General features: G+C 45.0%; 1 protein-coding gene across 10 annotated transcripts in view; it reads right to left on the reverse strand.

Annotated features, from left to right (window-relative positions):
* BCL11A (BCL11 transcription factor A) overlaps window positions 1-21,844 on the reverse strand; it is a 267,180-nt gene that overhangs the window by 99,354 nt on the left and 145,982 nt on the right. For 2 of the 10 annotated variants that reach the window (XM_004580122.4, XM_058667832.1), the window contains exon 1: window positions 312-730. The exons of 5 other annotated variants lie outside the window; for them this stretch is intronic. In XM_004580122.4, coding sequence (XP_004580179.1) covers window positions 312-366 — 55 coding nt within the window. In that variant the 5' untranslated portion in view covers window positions 367-730. Of the gene's footprint in view, window positions 1-311; window positions 732-21,844 lie in introns of those variants that run through there. 3 more of the 10 variants (XM_058667831.1, XM_004580118.2, XM_004580123.2) reach the window with 2 other exon arrangements.

The following is a 21,844-nucleotide window of genomic DNA, read 5'->3' on the forward strand; positions in this document are numbered from 1 at the left end:
GGGGGGAGATCATTGCATTCCTTTTCGAAAAGAAAGCGGCGGAAAGGAGGAGGAGTCACATTTTTTGTAAAATTAAATAAATTGTAAAAGGTGCGTGCGATCTCAAAAGTGCACACACAGCTACGTTTCGAGATGGGATATGGGTGTTTTTCCCCCCTTTCATCTCTTTTTGCCTCGACTCTCGTAGGTTTTTCTCGCGGAAAAAAAATTTAATGCATGCACACACCCCTCTCTCCCCCTCGCTCTCGCTTCTCGTCCTGCGCACTCTCGTGATTATTAATAATTATTATTACTATTATTGGGTTACTTACGCGAGAATTCCCGTTTGCTTAAGTGCTGGGGTTTGCCTTGCTTGCGGCGAGACATGGTGGGCTGCGGGGCGGGCGGCGGCGGCGGCGGGCGGACGACGGCTCGGTTCACATCGGGAGAGCCGGGTTAGAAAGAAGGAGACTCCAGAGAAAATATCTTCATCAGTGCCTTTTGACATCCAAAATAAATTAGAAATAATACAAAGATGGCGCAGGGAAGATGAATTGTGGGAGAGCCGTCATGGCTTTTTTTTTTAAGCAAAAAAAAAAAAAAAGGAGAGAGAGAGAACAGAGATAGAGGGAGAGAGAGAGAGAGATGAAAAAAATGGCAAAAGCCCCCCTGAGCTGCAAGTTCAAGTGCGGACGTGACGTCCCTGCGAACTTGAACGTCAGGAGTCTGGATGGACAGAGACACACAAAACATGGGCAGGGCGAGCAGGAGAGAAGGGGAGGAGGGAAGGGGAAGCTCACACCAATGGACACACATCAGGGGCTGGACATGAAAAAGAGACCAGGACAAGCCAATGGCCAGTGCGGGGCGGGGGAGGTGCGGGGCGGGGGGCTCCGCAGACGCCAGACGCGGCCCCTGGGGGAGGGGCGGGCGGAGGGGAGGGGGCTCTGGGGCCGCTGGCTCACCAGTGGCCGCAGCGAGCGCCGCGGCGGTGGCGTGGCCGGGAGAGAAGAAAGGGGCGGCGGGGGTGGGAGGAAAGAGTGGGGGGGAGCAAGACGTGTGCCCTGCTCGCCCCCCCATATGCAGACGCCCAAAAGAAAGATTATGTTAAAAGAAAAAAAACAGAACAGAGTGCACCGGGAGGCTGCAGCCCAGAGCCGGGGAAGCTCGGGCGGAGGGAAGCCAGGTAGAGTTGCTCTCGGACACCCTCCTCCGTGCGCACACCCACTTCCCCTCCCCGCCGCCGCCGCGCTCGCGCCCCGGGTGCGGACACCCGGGGCTCAAACGAAAGCCCCGAGCCCACGGCTGCGCTCGGGAAACTTTGCCGGAGGAGAGGATAGCAAAGAAAAATAACCCGAAGTTGAGAGCTGAGCTTCCAAGTTAGAGCTCCGCAGCGGGGCGAGGGGAAGACGGGAGGGAGCGCGCAGCGAAGCAGATTCCAGCCCAAGTTGAGGGGGCTGAGGGTTCGGAAGGGCAGCACCAGGGCCCCCTAAGGCCCCAGCAACCTAGAGGGAGCGGGGGATGGGGATGGAGAAGAGGTCTCTGGGGCGAGGAAGTCGGCGCAGGTCTAGGGCCGAGGGGGCGCCCCCAAAGCAGAGCCTGGGACCAGGGATTGCGCGCCCCAACAAGCGGCTGGATCTGAATGTAACTGGAAGCACCGGTTCCCCCGGGTCGCTTGGGAGAAGAGCGAGGAGCGAGTAATAAAGAATGGGGAGCCGGAATCAGGGCTCGATCCAGCTCCGGGAGGGAAGCGCCGGAGGCATGGGCGAAGGACGCGCCGAGAGGTCCACCTCTTCGAGCGGCCGAGAGCCAAAGGACAAAAGCGCGTGCAGTCCCGGGAGTCGAGTTCCTGGGACCGTGATCTCGGCACCACGGGAGGTCCCAGAGCCGGGTCCCGTGGGGGAGGGAACACTCCCCCTCTCCCAGAGCAACCGCAAATGCACTGGAGGACGGAAAGACAAGGTTGCCTACGGGCAAAGCCTAACTGATCCCGTGCTGTTGACCCGGGGAAGGAGGAATAAGGCGAAAAGGAAAGCGCGCGGCCGGCTCGCAGAAACTGCGCAGAGGCCACGGCGGTGTGCTGACTGCCCCGGGTCAGCGCCCGCGGCCGGGGCGCACGGCCTGGAGCCCTCAGCCGGGTCTGTCCAGCAGTCTGTGGAAATTAGGGGAAGACCTGTTGGAAATAAACCCCTGTCTCTTTAATGCACACATGCACACACGCGCGCTGCCGCTGTCAAAAAGCGGGCTTCACTCTGGCGTGGGATACTTTCAGTTTTACGTAAAATGTACAGCAACAGCACCCCCTGCGATTGGAAAGTTTATTCAGAAACGTGCCTGCAAAGTCCCCCGGCGGCTCCCGCCTCCCAGCCTCTCTGCCTGCCTGCGCCACCCTGCCGCCGCCGCCGCCAGGGAGAACACGCTGCCATCCCAATCGGGAAGGGCCGGGTGCGGGGGGCGGACGTGGACTCGGGGCTGCGTGCCGTGCTCAGGGCGCCGGCCTGGCCGGCCCGACCGCCAGTCGCCGCGCTGCAGGTGGACGTGCGTGAGTGTGGGTCAGCCAGCCCGAGCCGCGCTCACGGCCTCTCCTCAGGCTGAGGGGTGCTGTGTCCGCATATTTGCCCGCCCTTCAGCCAGCCGAAGTGGGGGGGACCTGGAGGAGGGGGGCGCGCTTCATTGTTTTAACCGAGGTTCTTAGCCGTGCGCGCGCTCTCGGAGCGCCCAGCCTCGCCGGGTAGTGGTTATTTTATCCCTGGGTCGTCTCTGCAAAGTTTCAGACCCTTTCGAAAAAGACTGGCAGCCTAGCTTGCTCGGCACGGCTTCGGGCCCCTCTCAGACAGGGCTCTGAAGGTTCACCGTCGGGAGAGGTGTGTGCTTGGACTAGATTCGTAGAAATGCATTCGTGGTGGTGGTTGTGTTGTGGGTTCCCCCCGACCCCGCCCTGGTGGAAGAAGGCTGAGAAGCTCAAATTCTGTCGGAGAGAGCCAGATGCCCCCGCAGCCGAGCGCTGCGGCGTGCGTGTGACACCATTTACCCTTTTCATTGAGTTCCTCGGAGCAGGTCAGCGCTCCCCCAACACGGTCTGGTTTTTGTCAGGTTCCAACAACCTGGGAGCCTCCACGTGAATGAATGTCATAGCGAGGGAGGGGCGGGGCGGCGGGGCCAGGGGGACGCTCGGAGGGAAGGTGAGGAGAGGGAAACAGACAAGGCAACCTGGAGGAGGCCTTTGAAAATAAATACTAAAATACAGGCATTCCGAACCGAGCTCTGAGAATTTCAACCGAGTTCCCATCCACCCCCAGACGGTCCTACACATAGTGAAGAAATCTAAGTGGGACAACTTGGGTTGTGGAAATATATACGATGTGCCTATGATTTATCCATAATGGCGTGTCTAAAGCTTTTCAGGGTTGGCTGTAGTGTAAAAGGTAATGACTTTATTGCCTCTGAAAGGTTCTGTGGTTCACATTTAACAGTCTTCTGAATTACAATTCATTACACAATTGTGTGCTCTCTAAAACCGGCACCCTATCAGGGCCGCTATCTGTGGTTATTTCCAATAAATAACTGGCAACATTGTATTGATTTTCTTTAAAAAAAATCATAGGAAATTAAGCACTTTAGTTACAAGTAGGTCTGCTATGTTATTGCACTTGTTTCAGATTCCAGGGGGTTCCTTCCGAAACCACATCTTAAAAAACAAACATTAAAAAGCCAGTTCTGCAGCTGCTTTCCCTGGGTGCCCATGCAGAGGGAAACAGCATTAACATATATTTAATTTCACCCTCATAAAATGTCCAGGGTGAAATGAGGACTGCCCTCCGCTCCCGCCCCTCCCCCAGCCAGATCTCACCCAGATCCGGAACCGGGGCGGCGAGGGCATCTGACCCCCCACCCACCCTCGCCAGCCGTCCTCTCCGGCCCTGCCCCGCGGGAGGCGTCCCCTCCCCTCGTCGCCGCTGGATGCTCGAGGAAGAACCCCAAAGTAGTGGGGGAGGGGAGGACTTGCTTGTGTGAGTGGAGAAAAAAAATATTTTTGAAGTGTTGTTTGAGGAGATTTGAAAATATTACGTAAATATTAACGATGGAGGTGGTTGGGGTAGGGGGTGAAAGGTCACGTGAGAGGCACACACTTGGCTGCACCCTGAGTATATTTACTTTTGTAGAAGTGGCTTTTAGAAAGTCATCAATTAGGACAACGTTGAGATGATTCCGTGGCCGTTGAGTTAACTTTGTCTGGGGCTGTGGACCCTTGGCTGCTTCCACCGGAAGGGCCAGCACACGCCGTGGCTCCTTCGCGAACCTTGGGCTACCACGGCGTGAGTCACCGCAGGCCGGCGCGAGCCTTCCCCGGCCCGCCTCCCTCTTTTATCTTGCCCGCGGAGGAGCCTCCCCAGGACTTCCTGCTGTAAATAATGTGCCTCTGATCTCCGTACTTAATAGCCAAGTCCTGGTTTATGCTTTATAATGTGTTGACAAGTTTTCCAACAGACTTTCTAAAATAATGCACCTATATTCACGTCGGTTAGAAACCCACCGTATTTTTAGAGTCGAAGAGATCTATACCCTAATGCAGGGAGAGAGTGTAAATCATAGAGGATTTCATAGTCCTTTCAGTAGTTTTCGGTATGAAGTATGAGCCGTGTGGCCTCCAGACGTAACCTTTTAGAAAAAAAGGCAGTGCTTTTATTTTATGGTGTAAAGTGCTTTTAGCTCCAGGGTTCTGAACGTGAACGTGGTCAACAAACAGCTCCAAAAGGGAGACTTGCTGGAGTCCCAGCCCTGGAGCCTGGGCTCCCTGGGGTGCAGCTGGGGAAGAAAGGGTTAAAAGATTTGTCCGGATGGAAACTATAGGACACCAAAATAAAATATTCACTCTCTACCGTAAGGGGCAAATACTGTGACAGATGAATGAATGAATGAATGAATGATTAAAAATTTTTCATCAGCCCCACCTTTTCAATCTTTTTTTCTTTTTCTTTTTTTTTCTTATTTAATTTTTTCTCAATTGGCAATCATGAAGTTAAACCTAAGAGAATGAACTTCATAAAAATAAAACTCAAGTCTGGAGTCTCTACATGGCATAGATTATGCATCTGGAGTTTGGGGGCGGGGCTGGGGTGTTAAGACAATGGAAAATGAACTCAGAAGGGGGCAGCTGTACTTGAAGAAATGGGCAGGCTGATTCCTCCTCTAGTCTCAAGGCTGACCCAAAGCCTGGCATCTGGGGAGGCCCCTGGAGGGCAGGGACTACACCTTGGGGCAAGACACAAGCTTCCCCCAAGGCAGCTCCTGGGTGATGCATTAGAGGCTCTTGGACCTTTGGTGGCTGTTGCATGTACCTGGAAGAACCTACTCAAAAGAGACGGCAGGAAGGAGAAAGAAGGAAACAAGGGGCAAGGAAAGAGGAGGGGGCAATGAAAGAAGGGGGGAAAGAGGATGGGAGGCAGAGAAGGAAAGGAAGGTGGAATACTGGATGGATGGAAGAAAGAAAGAAGGGAGGGGGGAGAAGAGTAAAGGGGGAGGGGCTGAATTTGCTCTAAGCAAGTCTGTGCCTGCCTCTAGACCTGGCTGCTGTGTGCGGTTTATAATGCATGGTAGGCAAAAACTGTAGCCTCACTACTTAAGTAAGGGGCCCCTTTGAAGAGACTGGAGTCTGGGTGGAATACTTAATTTAGCTACCTAACATTGACATCAAAGACACGAAGGTGCTGGGCAGAGTTCCCTGGCCAGTGAGTATCCTACGCTGGAGACTTCCCAGTGTATTGCCAAGTGCACAGTAGGTGTTCCAGAAATGGTCCTTGACTCTGTAATCCCTATGCACATACACATGAAGCCAATATAACCATCCAGATGCTGTCCACTGGCCACAGAAAGCAGTGACACTTGGATCTGGAAACCTGATGGAACAGTGCACTCAAACTTAGAACTGGTTCCCATCAAGGATGGTACGCTCAAAAAGGGTGACCCCAAAAATCAGAGCAGTCGAGCCATTAACACAAAGTAATATCTGTCCGTGTCCCTAGCAGTTTGCATCATTATATAGCTTCCAAATAAGCTAATATCAAGAACCCAGTATCAAATGATTCATTTTTCAACACAGCTTTTTGCATATGTATAAATCTGCTTTCCCAAATGAGAGCTTCTCAGCAGAAAAATGCAATCAACACAACCAAACATAAAAAATATTTCAAACTATATTCTCTGTGCTCCACACCTACTGTGCCTGCCTATCATCATGAATCTTGCATTTTTAGGAAGAGAATTTTTTTTCAATATTTGTTTTTCCTAATCTTAAAAACAACCATCACCTATTTGCTGCTTTTTTTTTTGTAAATGAAAGGGAAAGCAACATTCTCTCTCTCTCTCACACACACACACAAACACATACACGCACGCACGCACACATCTGGTCTGACACTTTGTACAGCCAGTTTCAGCCCAATGTGATTTAAAACAATGTGAGTTTAAAAACCTCTTAAAATTTGGGTTTATAATGGAAACACTGACAGACTCTTAATTATAGCAGCCTTGCCAGACACTGCTATAATGAAATAGTTGTGCTTTCATTACTATAGAGGCACTATAGTTAAGGGTCTGTCAGTGTTTCTATTATAAACCCCAAGTTTAAGAGGTTTATAACTTGGGCTATTTAAATGGCACTGGGTGGAATTCTAGTTATCAGTCCAGATGTGAGGTTGTTTTATAAAAGGCAGAATAACTTCGCTGAGGAAGCTTTGGGGAGCTCTCCCTCTCTCTCCTAGAGAACACTGCAGAAATGATTTTTAGTGGTTTCAGATGGTTGTATTGCCAACTTCTTAGCTATGACTTCACTGTCTAAAAGGAAATTTTATAGGCAGTTAGTCCTTTATTTGGACAAGTACTCCTTACTATTATTATAAGTTTTTATTGTTCTATTATCTTGGACTATGTATGTGGGGGGTGTGTATATATATATATACACACACACACATATATATATACATGAACATAGACACACACAGGAAGAAGCAATCTAAAAATAAAGACTGTATGCCAGCAAATGTTGCAGCCTCATACAAACACAAAAGTAGACAACGTGTGTTACATTCTAATGGAAAAGTATGCATTCATAAAAGAAGTGAAATAAAGCACCTCACGTCTTCCTCATCTTGTCTGTCAAACTGAAATAAAAGAATTGGTGTTAACAGCTTAGTTGATAAAAGCTGTACTTTGCTGACATTGCTTAGAATGTTGAGAAAGCTCAGCTAGTACGGTACAATTCACACCACAGGACCCAGTGCTTGTGTACCAATGTCATAGATTGTTGACAGATGGATGGAGAATCTACCTTGGATTATCTAATGGACCAGAGTTTTTCTTTAATAATTTTTATTAATTAGTTAATTAACTTACTTGAAAGGCAGGAAGCTTACACTGGCTCACTCCTACAACAACAGCCAGGACTGGATCAGGCCAAAATCACAGCCTGGCACTCAGTCCAGGTCTCCCACTGGGCTGGCAGGGACCCAAGCACGTGAACCCTCAAATACTGCCTCCTAGGGTGCACATCAGCAGGAAGCTGGAATGAGGAGCAAAGCTGGGACTCAAACCCAGGCCTTCTGCTAGTGGGATGGGGGGGTGTTCCGAGCTGTGTCTTGACTGCTAAGCCAAGTAACCACCCCCTGGACCAGAGTTTTGAAATATGTGCAATTAACCTGGCCTATCACCACCATAACATGTAGTTAATGTTTATTAGTGATGATGTGGCTGATGCCGATTCTTTGCCTGAGGAAAACAAGGATGGTGGTGGTTGTAATGGCAGTGATGACAGTGGTTAAAGAGTGGTGGTGATTTCCCTAATTAACATGCCCACCAGAGGGCAGTAGAAATAGGATAAAAGGTGGGATGAGGTAAGAAACCCAACCGCTTGCTCTTCCACTTTCACTGCTTTGGAAAAGCCATTCCCTGAAGATCAGGTGGAAACGGAGCTAATGAGAAGTTTTCCAAAGCAGGCAGCTCCTTGTAGTGCATCTCTCACACCAACCCCTACCTCAACGTATGGCCTTGACTCAGGGTTGCCGGCAGGACCTAGAGACACCTTTGACTCTGCAGCAACTGTATGCGTTCAGAAACCTTTTCACATCCAGGAACACAGTTCCTATTCTCTGTTCTTTCTCACCAGGATTAGACCACCAAATCAGACCACCAAGTATCATAAGGCTTTTACAATTATAACTTCACAAAAGCTTCAGCTGTTCTTGGGAATTCGCTGGGTGACAAAAGAGAAGCAATCACCAAATGTATCACCCAGCTCAAGTTCCTACTTTGCCAGTATCTCCTAAATCTCACCCATGCCTGGCCCCACAGCCAACCAGATGCAAACTAATCATACCCAGAGCACACTTCACAGCTGGGGCCATTCTGGACCCTGTTCTAGAAACTGAAACATCTTGGTTTTCCTCTCCCCCAACAATCATCAGTTATGTGTCCTCCCTCCCCTGCCTCCCAGAGTCAGCAATGGAAGAAAATGCCTACCCTTTTCTCATCCTTAGCAGCATTTGTATAAACACATTTCTATAGTCTTCTATTTCTTTTCATATATGTTGCCCATATTTTTTCTCTTTCTCTTTTAAAAACAACTCCTTGTAAGAGGTCAGTTATCTAACCCTCTAGGTTCCTATAAAATGAAGACTCCAGTCCTAGAAATTATTCTTTCTTTCTACACTTGATCTTAGCCAAAAGGCCAAGAAGCATTATTCTTTCTTTATGGTGCGCCACACTGAACTAATGAGACATGGTCCCCCACTTCTGGAGATATATATGTGTATGTATACATATATATGTATGCTTAAGGCACCCAGACACATATACACAGCACAAGCATGTCACATAAAGTTCAGAGTAACATATGCCAAAAGCCACACTAATGCGCACTATTACCCTCACTTCGAAGAGCCTGGGCTTCCCATGGCTGATTTGAACAGTTCTAAGCCTGTGACAAAGATCTAGGTGAGGCAGCATAGCTCTGGTCATTTCTGACACCACTTTTTTTTTCTGAAGAATGAATTTAGTTTCCCCAAAATGAGTGAAAATGGTAACTAATGTGGTCTAACAATGCATCTCTATTGTCTTATCAGTTTTTATAATGTTACCAAATAGCTTCACAGTTTCTTCTCAGAAATGAGCTTTTTGTGCTACCATTTGATGTGTAGGCTTGCTTATAGACTAACTCTAGCATGTGTTTGCAAATATAGCATGCTTAAGACGACACTTGTCTCACTTCCCTAACACATAGTAGGCATTTAGTACATTTGTAGAGCAAAGGAATCAATTCTATAAGCACATATTCTCGGTTGCTACTGTTGATAAAAGAGACAGATATTTGTGTCTTCTCACTAATGCATTAAATACTCACATAATGGAAAATGATTGCACCTTATCAGTAGTTAAGAAGTATGGGTCACCTGCGCTGCTATCTAACTGACATCAATGCATGTCCATTTTAATCAGGTGGAAGCAATTGCTTGCCTTTCTGTGTAAATTTCACTTAGTAATGTACGTCATGAAACCTGCCACATTGCTTACATCCTGGGATGGTGGTGCCGATAGGGCATAGCCTTTCCCCCCTCAGCACAGAGTAGGACCTGAAGAAAATGTTTGATACCTGGAAAGGCTCACAAAGTAAACCTTACAGGCATCCGGAGACTTCCAAATCCTATCTATCATTGATTTTAAAAAAATATATTTTTATTGTTTTAAGTCCTCAGATTCTGAAGTGCAATAACATTTTCAGTCAAATTCCAAGTGCACTGTACCACAGAATAATGGTGAGATATTAATACTGGAGCCTGATTCCCCAGACACTAACCTTCTTTAAATACCAAGGCCTCTTTTAGCTGGCTCTCCTTTGGGCAAAGCTTGCAGAGCCTTCTATTGGCAACCTACCCCTGCCACTCCATCTCCAAACACTGGTTTCTGCATGCTGCCTCAAGCAATAAGGGACATGTCTGTGTATGTTCTTCAGTTTGAGTTTTGAACTCAGAGCTTATTTGTAGGAGAAAATGTGAAATTAGGGGATTTTAAAAAATAAACTCAGTTTCTGACTGTAAATGGAAAAGGAAATCATCTACATTACTTATTTGACATTGGGCACATGAAGAGATTTTGCTAAAGCTTGCATATCTTTGGCATGTGTTGATTTAAACGTTCTTGAAAAATTTTAAACATGCTAGTTTTAAAGCACATGCTTTCCAAGTCAACCCTCCTTAATAGGAACGTGTAACTCTCTCATTTTTTTTCTTATTTTAGCATGAGTAAATCAAACTGAGGAGCAGCCTTTAATTCAAAAGGAACAACCTCTCTTTCTGCTTTTGCAATGTCTTTAAAATTCCAACATGGAATGTTTATTTCCACACTTAAGGGGTCCAGTCTCTTAAAATGAATCTGACAAAGAGTCCAGGCTTGTGTCTACTGGTATTTTATCCTCAGGGAGGATCTCTGGTTTGTAGAAATATCTTAAGTTAACATACATAGATAGACAATGCTCAAACATTGTGATTTGTTATTTCCAATTTTTAAACATTCTGGGAGAAACAAGATTTTCACTAATGGAGTTAAAAGGGGACAAAAGAGTCCCTGGTTTCAGCTGATATTTGTTCCTAATTTTATTAGGGGCGATAAGACAGCAAGGAAATAAATATTAATCCTGAAGCACACATTTATGTTAACATAAGACCAAATGCCTAAATGTTGTGGGTAGATTTGCTTTGAAATGCAAGATGAAAGCAACAATTATTTGAATGAGAATTTTCCCCAGCCAGAATAACAAATATATCACCTAATGTTACACTGAAAGGTAGGATACAAGTTCATATACTGCTGTGATAACTAACTAGCAGAGAATCCTCTGCTCACAGTTTGGGCTTCTATGTCACCATGTATTATTGATAGCATGTATGGTTTTTCTACAGGGTTCCTTTATTACATATAGTCTAATTGTAGGCAAAATTATGTATATCCTCTTGATTTTGATAGGCATCTCCACAAAAAGGGTGTAGCATAGAGAAGGTTATGCCCTGTGGAACTCCATCCAGGGTCATTGAGGGTGTCTGCCCATGGGAACAGACACCAATCCTATGGGCCTTGTCCATTGTCCTTTTAAGAAAAGGACATTGAGTGCAATAGTCTTGTGATCAAATAGAAATGAGGTGCTGGTGAAGACACAGAATCAAGACGACTCAGAATGAAAGCTTCAGTTCCCATCCTTCTGGGATTGCATGAGTGCATAAAGTCTCTCACTGAACTAAATCCCCCTCTTTGATAAAACAGCACATTTGCTACATCTTGGTCCAGAAGTAGACATAAGATTACATTTTTCCTGGGTGTAGTTTCAACTATGATGCTGACTTTAGTAGAGTGGAGGAACAAGAATCTGGCATCCAGAATCAAACAAGCCTGAATGCCTGGACCATGTACAGTTTCCTCAAACAGGGTCAAAAAGGGCAGAAAGAAAAGGTGTAGCAATAGTACCCTTGGAACTCAGAGCCAATAAAAACGAAACTATTCTCTTCTGAGACCTAATTAACTTTTATATCCAAAGGTGCACTGCACATTCGTTCATTGTTTATGGTGAGGAATATATATATGTATATATATATATATACACACACACACATATATATATATATATATATATAATGGAAAGATGATTTTAAATGACCGATCGGGCGGCTTTTCCTTGCCTGTAAGGAATTTTCTGATCTTTAAAGGCAGTCACTGAATGAATAAGGACATTGCCACTGATTCCCCAGCATCCTCACCTAAAAACATTAACTATTTTCCTTTATCTATTTTTAAGAAATCAGAGCCTTAACCTTGTAACTTCCTACCTATTCTGATCAAATCCTGCAACATAACCAAACAAAATTCAAGAAACAAATGTCATGCTATGGGCTTTGCAAGGATTAGTCTCCCATTAAAGTCACTGTTCCTATATGATCTTTTTTCATGTTTTAAAGGAGGATATATATTTTTCTGTTACCTTTCCTGACTGTAAAGCAATCACAGGAACCTGCAGGAGGCACCATAAATATGCAAATTTCCAAGAGATAACTGTTTTCAGTGGTTATGCCTCCAAGTAGTGAGGAAACAGAGCGCCAGCGCTGCCTACCTCCAAGTAATTCGTATGTTGGTGGTGCCCCCTGCTGCAATCACAGGTTGTCCAAGAAAGGAAGAATCACATTCGGGAGCACTTAGACATGGTTAATATGAGAAATTAAGGCCCACTGCCCCACTCGAGAAGCAGCCATGGTCGAGTGCAGAGTTCCTCCTGCCAGACACAACGCTGCGTCACACACAGTCCTCCTGGAATGCTTCAACTTCAGCTCCAAACCTTTAAACATGCAACTTAATGCACACAGAAATTTTCTGGAAAACATACCCCTCCAACAATAGGGAACGGCAGTTTAAAGAAAGAAATGTTTTATGAATTTCCTAGAGATTACCTGATGATAATGACTTCTGAATTAGAAGAATATCCTTCTACTTATCAGATTGGAACAGAAAGGGAAAAGTGTGTGTTAACAGTGTGTAGAGCTATTGCTCCGCTTTAAATGCCCTTTTTAACTTCTTAAAGGAAAATTCTGTGGGCCATTAACTCATCAAGTGGATTGGATATTTTTACACTCAAAATAAAATAAACAAATGAGATAAACAAGTTAGGCATGTAGGGAAACTGTCATAGCTAGAGTGCTAGTCATTCTATTATTATGGTTGGGGGGCTGACATAAACATGAATAACATGACATAATTCAGAGCTGTGTCAGCCCATTGAAGACATGATATGCTTTTTAAAAATTGTCTGAATATAGATTCACATGCTAGAATCAAACAAGTTTAGGAAGAGCCTTTGCTCTTGATCAAATCAGAAATATTGGTATAAACTTGTCAGTTACATCAAATCATATACAGTATTATCAGAACTATTTTTTGTCTTCTTGATCAAATACTCGAGAAGAAACAGATAGAAAGGAATTAAACCTACCAAAAAAAAAAAAAAAAGAAGAAGAAGAAGAAGAAGAAGAAGAAGTTTAGCCAGGTGGGTTTTTAGAAATTCTGGAGCACAACCCCTAAGCAAGTCTTGACTGCTCACATGGCTCACTTTTTCAGGCACTGCTCTCAATCTTCCCCAGGATCCAAGCTTGTGCTGTTATTTCACATCAGTAAGGCAAGCAGGCTCCTCGTGTAAACAGTTCACGGCGGCTATGTCCTGGGGTTTGAATTCCAGCTCTCGCTGCACCTCCTTGCCATGTGCAGGTCTGCACAGCTAGAGCAGAGGCCTGAGGAAATTACCTACAGCGTGCCAGCAGCCAGGCTGCCTTTCTCTGCCTCACCCAGGAATCCTGTTCCCTGTCTGTGGACCTCTGACCTGGGAGCACAGGAGGAAACAGGGAGGGGAACTGGTGGATCCTATTTGTAGAAACAGATCTTAAAAAAAAAAAAAAAAAAAAAAAAAAGAAACAGATCTTGCTATTATCTTTTCTTGACTCAGAACTTGAGCTAGCACCTCTTGCTCTATATGACGAGGGGGGCTCTTAAACACCCACTCTGGGTTTTCCTGCCACAAAGGTAAACTGTCAGAAAAGAAAATCAGTGCACAAAACAGCAGTTGGGCACGGAAGCGCCTCTCACCAGAACCCCTGCCATATATGTTCTGTCACTCACCTTCCAGACTCTCAGTACAACCATTCAATCTATTGAATCAAGAGACTGTTTGATCTTATCTGCATCTGTGAGCTGACTGTCAACCTACTTAGACTGCATATTAAATCATCTATAGTAGCTGTATCAAGCTGGGATGATCTGTTAATTCTAAATTTATTAACCCTTGGAGTGCAGTCATCATGTTTAATCTAGTGTAGCCCACATTTCTTTTACAAGACTAAATCCTTCTTTCAGATACGGTGGTGCTGTAGGTTAAAAACAGCTAATGTGGGTTTCATTATGATCACTGGGAGAAAGATTGTTGGAAGAATGCTAGTGTGGTTACTCTAACAAGTTTTGTATGTCTGGTCACAAGCACTCTGTTAGACTGAGGTTTGCCTGCAAAATGAAATACTCCCCCAGAAACAGCTCTGTCTCTCAAAAAATAAAAGGGGGGTGGGAGAAGAAAAGAAAGAAGGCCTCTGGCAGCTTTCTAGTGGTCCAAAGCTAGAAAGACAGATTTCCAAGGCAGTGTTAACCCCTACACATAATGCCTGAAGAACCAATTTTCAAAACCACAATCTGAAAAAAAAAAAAAAAAAAAAAGAACCCTGACAAAATTCCTTGAGTCCAACTTCTAGATCATGAAGGAATCATCTATTTACACTTCTGGAGTGAATGATTTTCCACCCCTCTCACCCAAAGGATGCTGCGCAATTCAAAGTATAATCCTGCTAAGGAAGGAAAAATAAAATGTTCATTTAATATGTTAATCTGGTCTTAAGACAAAAAAGAAGAAAAGATATCCATCTCTTCTACTTGCCCATTACTGATGTCATCAACATATTCATAGCTTTTCTTTCAGACACAAACTGCTAGACATGCTCCCTTTTTGGTAGCCACGTGCCTGATATCTCTCTAATGTAGCCTAATAACAATTTTAGCATTCAGATGAAGCGATTTCATTCTGTGACTGCCTTTTCTATTAGATTTGATTTTGAGAAGCCCCAGTGGGTGCCTTCGAGGCAGAGATCTATCTGTGAGGCTGCTACCGACTCAATAGCAGCCTGGGCTAACCTTGACCTTTCCCGAGACCCCGCTCCATCTGGTGCCAGCCTGCTTTCCACTCCCCCCCTCCTCCTTTCTTGCTTCATAGTCAACATTGATCAAGGCAGAACGGAGCGCTGCCTCTCCTGGAAGGGCTGGGCAGACTCAGGAGGACAGCACATCTCGGTATATGGAAATGATCAAGCCTCTTATGCAATCATAAATCTGCATAGGAGTCTTGTGATTTGATATTTCATTCACCTCCAAAGATTTTTTTTCTCCCTCCCAACAGGGATTTATAAGCTCTGTAAGAGCTCCTGGACAGCGGCTTTCCCCAACACCTGGAAATTATCAAGCTTGCTGCTTGCTGAATGATGCTAACAGCTCTAATGCTGCAAATTCATTTTTAACAACCCACTGGCTTTTATCTAGGATGTGTGTGTGTGTTCACGTGTTCTTTTCTTTAAGAAAAATCTACCAAAGCAACGGATAGTATCAGAGATATCAAAATAAAATCTGACGAATACATCTCCATACCCATCCCCATTATGGCTCTGTGGACAGATCAGATTTCCCATCTCTGTCTCCTTTCTTAATCACGTAAAGAGAGAAAGAGAAGTGTGTGTGTGTGTGTAAGAGAGAGAAGAGACACGGTGGGACGCTGGGATGCAGCCTGAGCCCCAACTCTCCCCTCCCTACAGCACACTCTTCCTCTCCTGGGATCCCGCACCAGTATCTCTTTCTGCAAGTCACCCAGGAAGACACACACATGCCACCCTCCCCCCCAATCAGGCTCACTCCCTCTCCTTTTTTCCCCTTCTTCTATCATGGGCTGGATGGTGAAGGGGCTGACTGAGGGCGAGTCACGTGGGCAGCCCGTGGGCAGCGGCGGCGGCAGCTCCAAGGAAATTGACTGACTGGCCGCTTGGGCGCATTTCAATATATGGAAATGACCAGAGGCTTCCGCAATAAATCAGCACTCAACACTTTGTCATTTTTCTAGTTCTGCTTCATTTTCCTATTCCTCTGTAGAAGTCTCGTTTCTTGCATTTTGCCCTGCTGCATGTCTTCCCACCTTCTATCTACACCCTCTCCAAATCTTGCCTCATCCTCTTCATTCCCCGACCCGGTCGCCACCCCCCAACTTGGGTGTTCCCTGGCTCCCCGTAATTGAAAACATCCGGTCGACGACGATTTTTCTTTTTCTTTTTCTTTTTTTCCCCCTTTAAAAAAATTTTTTTTTCTAACAAAATCAGGTAGTATTTGCTGTCGTGCCTCATATATGTCCAAGGACAAGAAGCGCCAAGGATGCGTTCACGTAGTCCCCACGACGGTAACTTCTAGCCCCTTAAAAAGTGGGTCCTCAGGTCGCTGGCTCCAGCCCCGGCCCCAGCCCAGCGCCCATCCTCAAGGAGTTCCTTGAGCAAACTTAAAAGAATACCAGAAGCAACTTGTGCCTTGGAATGGCCGGAGTGGCGCTGGGTGGGTAGCCCGAGGAGTAGGGAGGGTCGGGTGGGGATCTGCAGGAGCTCGCCGGCGCTTTTCTCCGGCGGATCTCTGGTGCCCTCCACCTAACCCTGCCCCTGTGCCTCTGAATGAGAGCGCGGCCCCGCGATCTGCAATTACTCTGATGATTCTCAGGAGCTCCGCGCAGCCTGCATTCCGTGGCGCGTGCAAAAGAGTGAAATTAACAAAAACCAACCACCGCCGCGTTGTTGATTTTTCTGTGTGTGTGGGTTTTCTTTTCTTTTCTTTTTTTTTTTTTTTTTTCCCCAAGTTCTGTGCAGAAGCAAATGTTACCAAGCTTCTTCCACCCCTCTCTCGGCTCCTACTTGGTCTTTCCAATCTTTCAACTTCTTTCTCTTCTCTGGGCAGCCTCTCTTTTTGCTCTCCCTTGGATCTGGGAACAATAGGCATGTAAAGGGTCAGTGGGCATCACCTTATAAAGCTCAGAACCTAATTAATTTTATTAAAGGAGGATCTGTTTATGCAATATGACAGCCTGAGGGGATTAACCATTTGAGGTCTGCAGGGCTGTCACACAGGACAGCAGACTGCCTCCCCGCAGCATCCGCTTACACCTCCCGCCCCATTGGCTCCTGGGCAGTGCCCTGATGCGGGTCTGATTTTTGGATGACCTTGTGAGAAGCTTGTCTGCATCCCAGAGTTCTGTCGGGTAGGAAGGACACCCAGAAAATCCAGGGCTCCCACTGCCCGGTGACAGCCAGGCGCTCAACCATTCACAGCTTGCAGCAGTAACAGCTCAAAGGTCTCCCTCTGGGGGTGGGGTGAGCGTCTGACATGTCCCACCCTGGATCTTTGATGATCTGAAACAGTCTCCCTGGAAATCACATTGCATGAAATCCAGTATGTCTTCTCAAGAGCCAAAGAATATGTAACTGCTTTTTTAAGTTATTATTTTTTTCCTGCCACTCTGGTAATTTGAAATACATTTTTAATAACCTCCTGCAAAAAAAAAACCCCACACAATTTAATAGTTCAGACATATTGTTCTTTGACTTAATATCCCTTAATTGCCAAAACAAAGTTTATTTCATTTACAAGGGTTAACTTTATATCCCCTTGGAATTCTAATGTCATAGTCTTGTTTTTATTTTTTTTTATCATCACCTTGGATTTTGTTCAACAGGGATCTACAAATGTATAGCATATGTATAGAAATAGATACGATAAAATATTCAAGAGCTCTGAAGGAAAATGTGCTTGAAAATAACCCCCTCTTTTATGGAATTTGTTTTGATTTAGATCTATAGATAGTAAAAAGAATGAAAGAAACTGTGAATTACACTGAATATAAGATGTTTATCACTTTAATATTACACTTCCTAGCTCCCATATTACAGAGCTTTAGAACCCTCCCCAAACTTACAGATTGAAGCTTCGCCTCATCCGTCTGAGGGTTGTCTGGAGGAGACCTGCCAGCACATGCCAGCAAAAAATGAGTGTCAATTAATAATAATAAAGAAGCTCCCTTCTTTCTGCACTCATGTAATTTAACAGGTTTGGAGAGGGACATGGGAGGAGAACAGTTGTGAGAACATTCCAATATATGCAGTCCTAACAGCTTTCACTCTAAGACGCCAAACCTTCCCAAAATAGAATGGCTTAACATTTCTTTTTTATATTAAAAGTCCAATCTACACTCCACATCAAATGTTTTTTATCACAAAAATATTTGTCTCTAGCAAAATGCACTTTTTGTTCTACCAAAAAAAAAAAAAGCCAACATCTTGAAACAGTTTCTCCCAGCTTTTTACAGCTCCCCATTGCAATTTTCTGTACTATTTTCAACTGCCCCCTCCCTCACATGAGATACTTTGAACACTGGAATAAAAATAATTACTACTGAAATACTGAACTGGAATGCCCTGCTTCTCAATATTGCTAACAAAATCTCTCATCCCCAAACTGCTCTCTGATGGAGCTAGGCAAATTGGGGAACTTACACTGATATTTCTAAGTGCAGTTTGTTGTTTTAAAAACATATTGTACTGATTAATAAAAATGTGAAATAATTTGAGTTACAAATTTTGAACCACGAATCGCCATCTGCTCAAATAGGGGAAAACCAAAAATTGCCGGGTATATTTTCTCACCTCTTTTTTTTTTTCATGATAACATAAACAACATTCCTGAATAATTAAAAAAAGAAACTGACTATACTTAATGCATTTTTATAGTTCAACAACTGCTTGGTGAGTCCACCTTCTCAAATGTGCAATTATTTTTTTCTTAATTACTTACATATGTTCTATCAAAAGATTCAGGTCCTAGTGTTTTTCCTGTGTATTGTAAAAATCTGTTTAGTCCTGTCTATTCAGACAATAAGCCCATGGGTTTATGTATGTACATTGTACATGCATGCACAATAACCCCAACTTAGCCCTGCATGTCAGCTATATCAGAACCCTAGGACAATACTCAGAGTATACTCTGGGGATTGAAAAGAAAAGGAAAAAATTCTCCATGAATCCAGACTTAGAGGGAAAAACAGAACTCGCAAAATAGACACACTAAATTCAAAGATACAAAAACAAAAGCATAATTAACCATTTTATTTTATTTTATTGTGGAAAAGAAAGTAGGTAGATGGAGCCACCATATATGGCTAGAGCAAGCAATTGTTGATGGCTTGGTATCCGTATCAAGTGACAAGTGCTGTTCCACCACCAGAAACACTGACAATTTATCTAGAACATACCATACATGGCACTCAAGCCATAAGATGATAAGCCAGCAGTTAGCAGTGCACACAGGCTTGTTAAGAGATCCAGTACAGCATCAGTTGCACCTCACTTTAAACCATATCCCAGGTTTGGACATGACAGATAAACCAAGTTGGTTTTGATCATTCTAAGAGAACAGAAATTCAATTCTATTAATCATAGAATAATATGATGCATTTTTGATTCTTTTCTTTTTAAATGTATTACTCATTTAAAGGGCAGAGTTAAAGAGACAGGAGAGATTTATTCACTGGTTCACTTCCCAAATGGCCACAATGACTGCAGCTGGGACAGGTCAAAGCCAGGAGCTTCTTCCAGATCTCCCACATGGGCAGCAAGGAGCCCAGGGACTTAGGTCATCCTCCACCACTTTCGCAGGTGCATTAGGAAGCAGTAGGATCAGAAATAGAGCAGCTGGGACTTGCACTGGCGCCCATATGGAATGCTGTGGGTGGTGGGTGTCAGACCAACTTCTTGTGTGTGCCCCTTTCCCTTCATTTTTTTTAAGCCTTACTGTACTGGAAGTGGTATGGTACCTTGCTTTATTGAGCATTTAGTAACAATATTTGCACTGTGATCAAGAAGGCAAAACTTGAGGCAAGCCTTTAGTATTAAGACACCACTGAGGGGACTGGTGCAATGGCTCAACTAGCTAATTTTTCACTTTGCAGGGCTGGCATCCCATTTGGATGCTGGTTCATGTCCCGGCTGCTCCACTTTCATCCAGCTCCTGGCTTATGACCTGGGAAAGAGGCAGAGGATAGTTCAAAGTCTTTGGACCCTGAATCCACATGGGATTCTCAAAAGAATCTCCTGACTCTTGGCTTCAGATCAGCTCAGCTCCAGCTGTTGCAGCCATTTGGGGAGTGAACCAGTGTATGCAAGATCTTTCTATCTCTCTTTTTCTCTGTAAGCCTGCCTTTCCAATAAAAATACATATATGTCTTTTTAAAATGTCCAGATCACATATTGGAGTACCTAGATTTGAGCCTTAGCTCCGTCTGCAATTCTAGCATTCCTGATAAAGCACATTCTAGGAGGCAGCAGGTACCCAAGTACTCGGATCCCTGACATTCACATGGAAGATATGGATGGGATTCTACACTTCTTGATTTGACCTTACTGAGCCTCAACTGTTGTGGACATTTGGAGCTAAGCCTAGACTGAGTTCCTAACTTTGGCCTGGCCTATCCCTGGATGTTGTGGCATTCAAAAAGTGAGCCAGTAGATGGAAGACTTATCTCTATCTATCTTTCTTTCAAATAAATAAAAATAAATGGTTTTTAAATTTTTTTGTTTGAGGGCCCAGCATGGTAGCCTAGCAGCTGAAGTTCTCACCTTGCATTCACCAGGATCCCATATGGGAGCCAGTTCTATTCCCTGCAGCCCTGCTTCCCATCCAGCTCCCTGCTTGTGGCCTGAGAAAGCAGAGGAGAACAGCCCAAAGCCTTGGGACCCTGCATCCACATAGTAGACGTGGAAGAGGCTCTGGGCTCCTGATTTCGGATCTGTGAAGCTCTGGCCATTGTGGCCACGTGGGGAGTGAATCAATGGACAGAAGATCTTCCCTTCTGTCTCTCCTTTCTCTGTATATATCTGACTTTGCAATAAAAATAAATAAATCTTAAAAAAATTTTATTTGCAAGACAGATTTTATATATAGAGAAGTAGAGACAAAGAGATCTTCCATCTACTGAGTCACTTCTCAGATGAACAGAACTGAACAGATCTGAAACCAGGAGCCAGAAGCTACTCTCGGGTCTACCTCGAGGATGGGGGCGTCCTAAGGACTTGTGCCATCCTCTACTGCTTTCCCAAGCCATGAGTCAGGAGCTGGATTGGAAGCAGAGCAGTCAGAACATGAACTGGCTCCATATGAGCTATCAGAGCTGCTGGCAAAGGATTAGCTTACTATGCCACTGCACCGGCCCACATGAAATTTTTTTAAAAGCCAAAAGTTCCTAGGCTGTTAATTAATTAGGCTGTTCAAAGCAGAGGGAAGAGTGGGCTATATCATGCCATGCTCTTAAACCCAGTGCCATGTACATCCAGTTCCAATTCAGATAAAAACCAGGATTGTGACGCCACTGGCCCTTGAAACAATGTAAAAGTCACTTCATCATGTCTGAGTGGATCAGGGGGCAATGGAGAACTGAACCCCTAAATGCCACCAGGTGACACTGAACATTCATTTCTTTCACTCTCATACTCCAATTCTAATTCCTTGAGCAAAGTGGCAGCTACTTTGGTTGTATATCTATCTATAGGGATAGCTCTATGGAGATATACCTAGCTCTGCCTTACAGATTGATAAATGCTATGTGGAACATGAAATAGGCAGGCCCCTAATTTAGAGTCAATCCAATAGCAGGTGAGTTGAGGATCAGGTCGCAGTAAGTGTGGAGGGGATGGAAGACAAGTTAACAACAAAAGGGTCTGTGTCTTGGAAGGGATTCGAGTCTACGGCAGGAACTCAAATTCATCTGACTACAATCCAAGTCACGCTGGGTGCCAGGCAGGAAAGACATTGAGGGTGCTCCCCAAAGCAGGAGGCTCTCAGCTGCTGGAAGGATGGGGACGTGTGAGCAGAGCACTGAGAGTGGACGTGCTGGCCTGACACAGGACCAGCGCCAGCACTGGGTCTGGGGGTGAAGGGGCTTCAGGCTCCCTGATGTTGCTAAATCACAGAGCGAGGAGACTGGAAGACGCGTGGATTGGTGTCCCTAACATCATGTTCACAACCCTGCCTGATTCTCCAGGCCATGGAAAATCACTTGAGGCTTTTGAACAGGGGAGGCAGATCATGTGCTCTGTAGAAAAATGAAACCAGAAGGCAGTTTAGAGAATAGCTTGAAACAAGTCGTGTTCTGTCATTCAACCCATTTTTGTAT

Source organism: Ochotona princeps, chromosome 8 (assembly GCF_030435755.1).
Source record: "Ochotona princeps isolate mOchPri1 chromosome 8, mOchPri1.hap1, whole genome shotgun sequence".
Lineage (NCBI taxonomy): Eukaryota > Metazoa > Chordata > Mammalia > Lagomorpha > Ochotonidae > Ochotona > Ochotona princeps.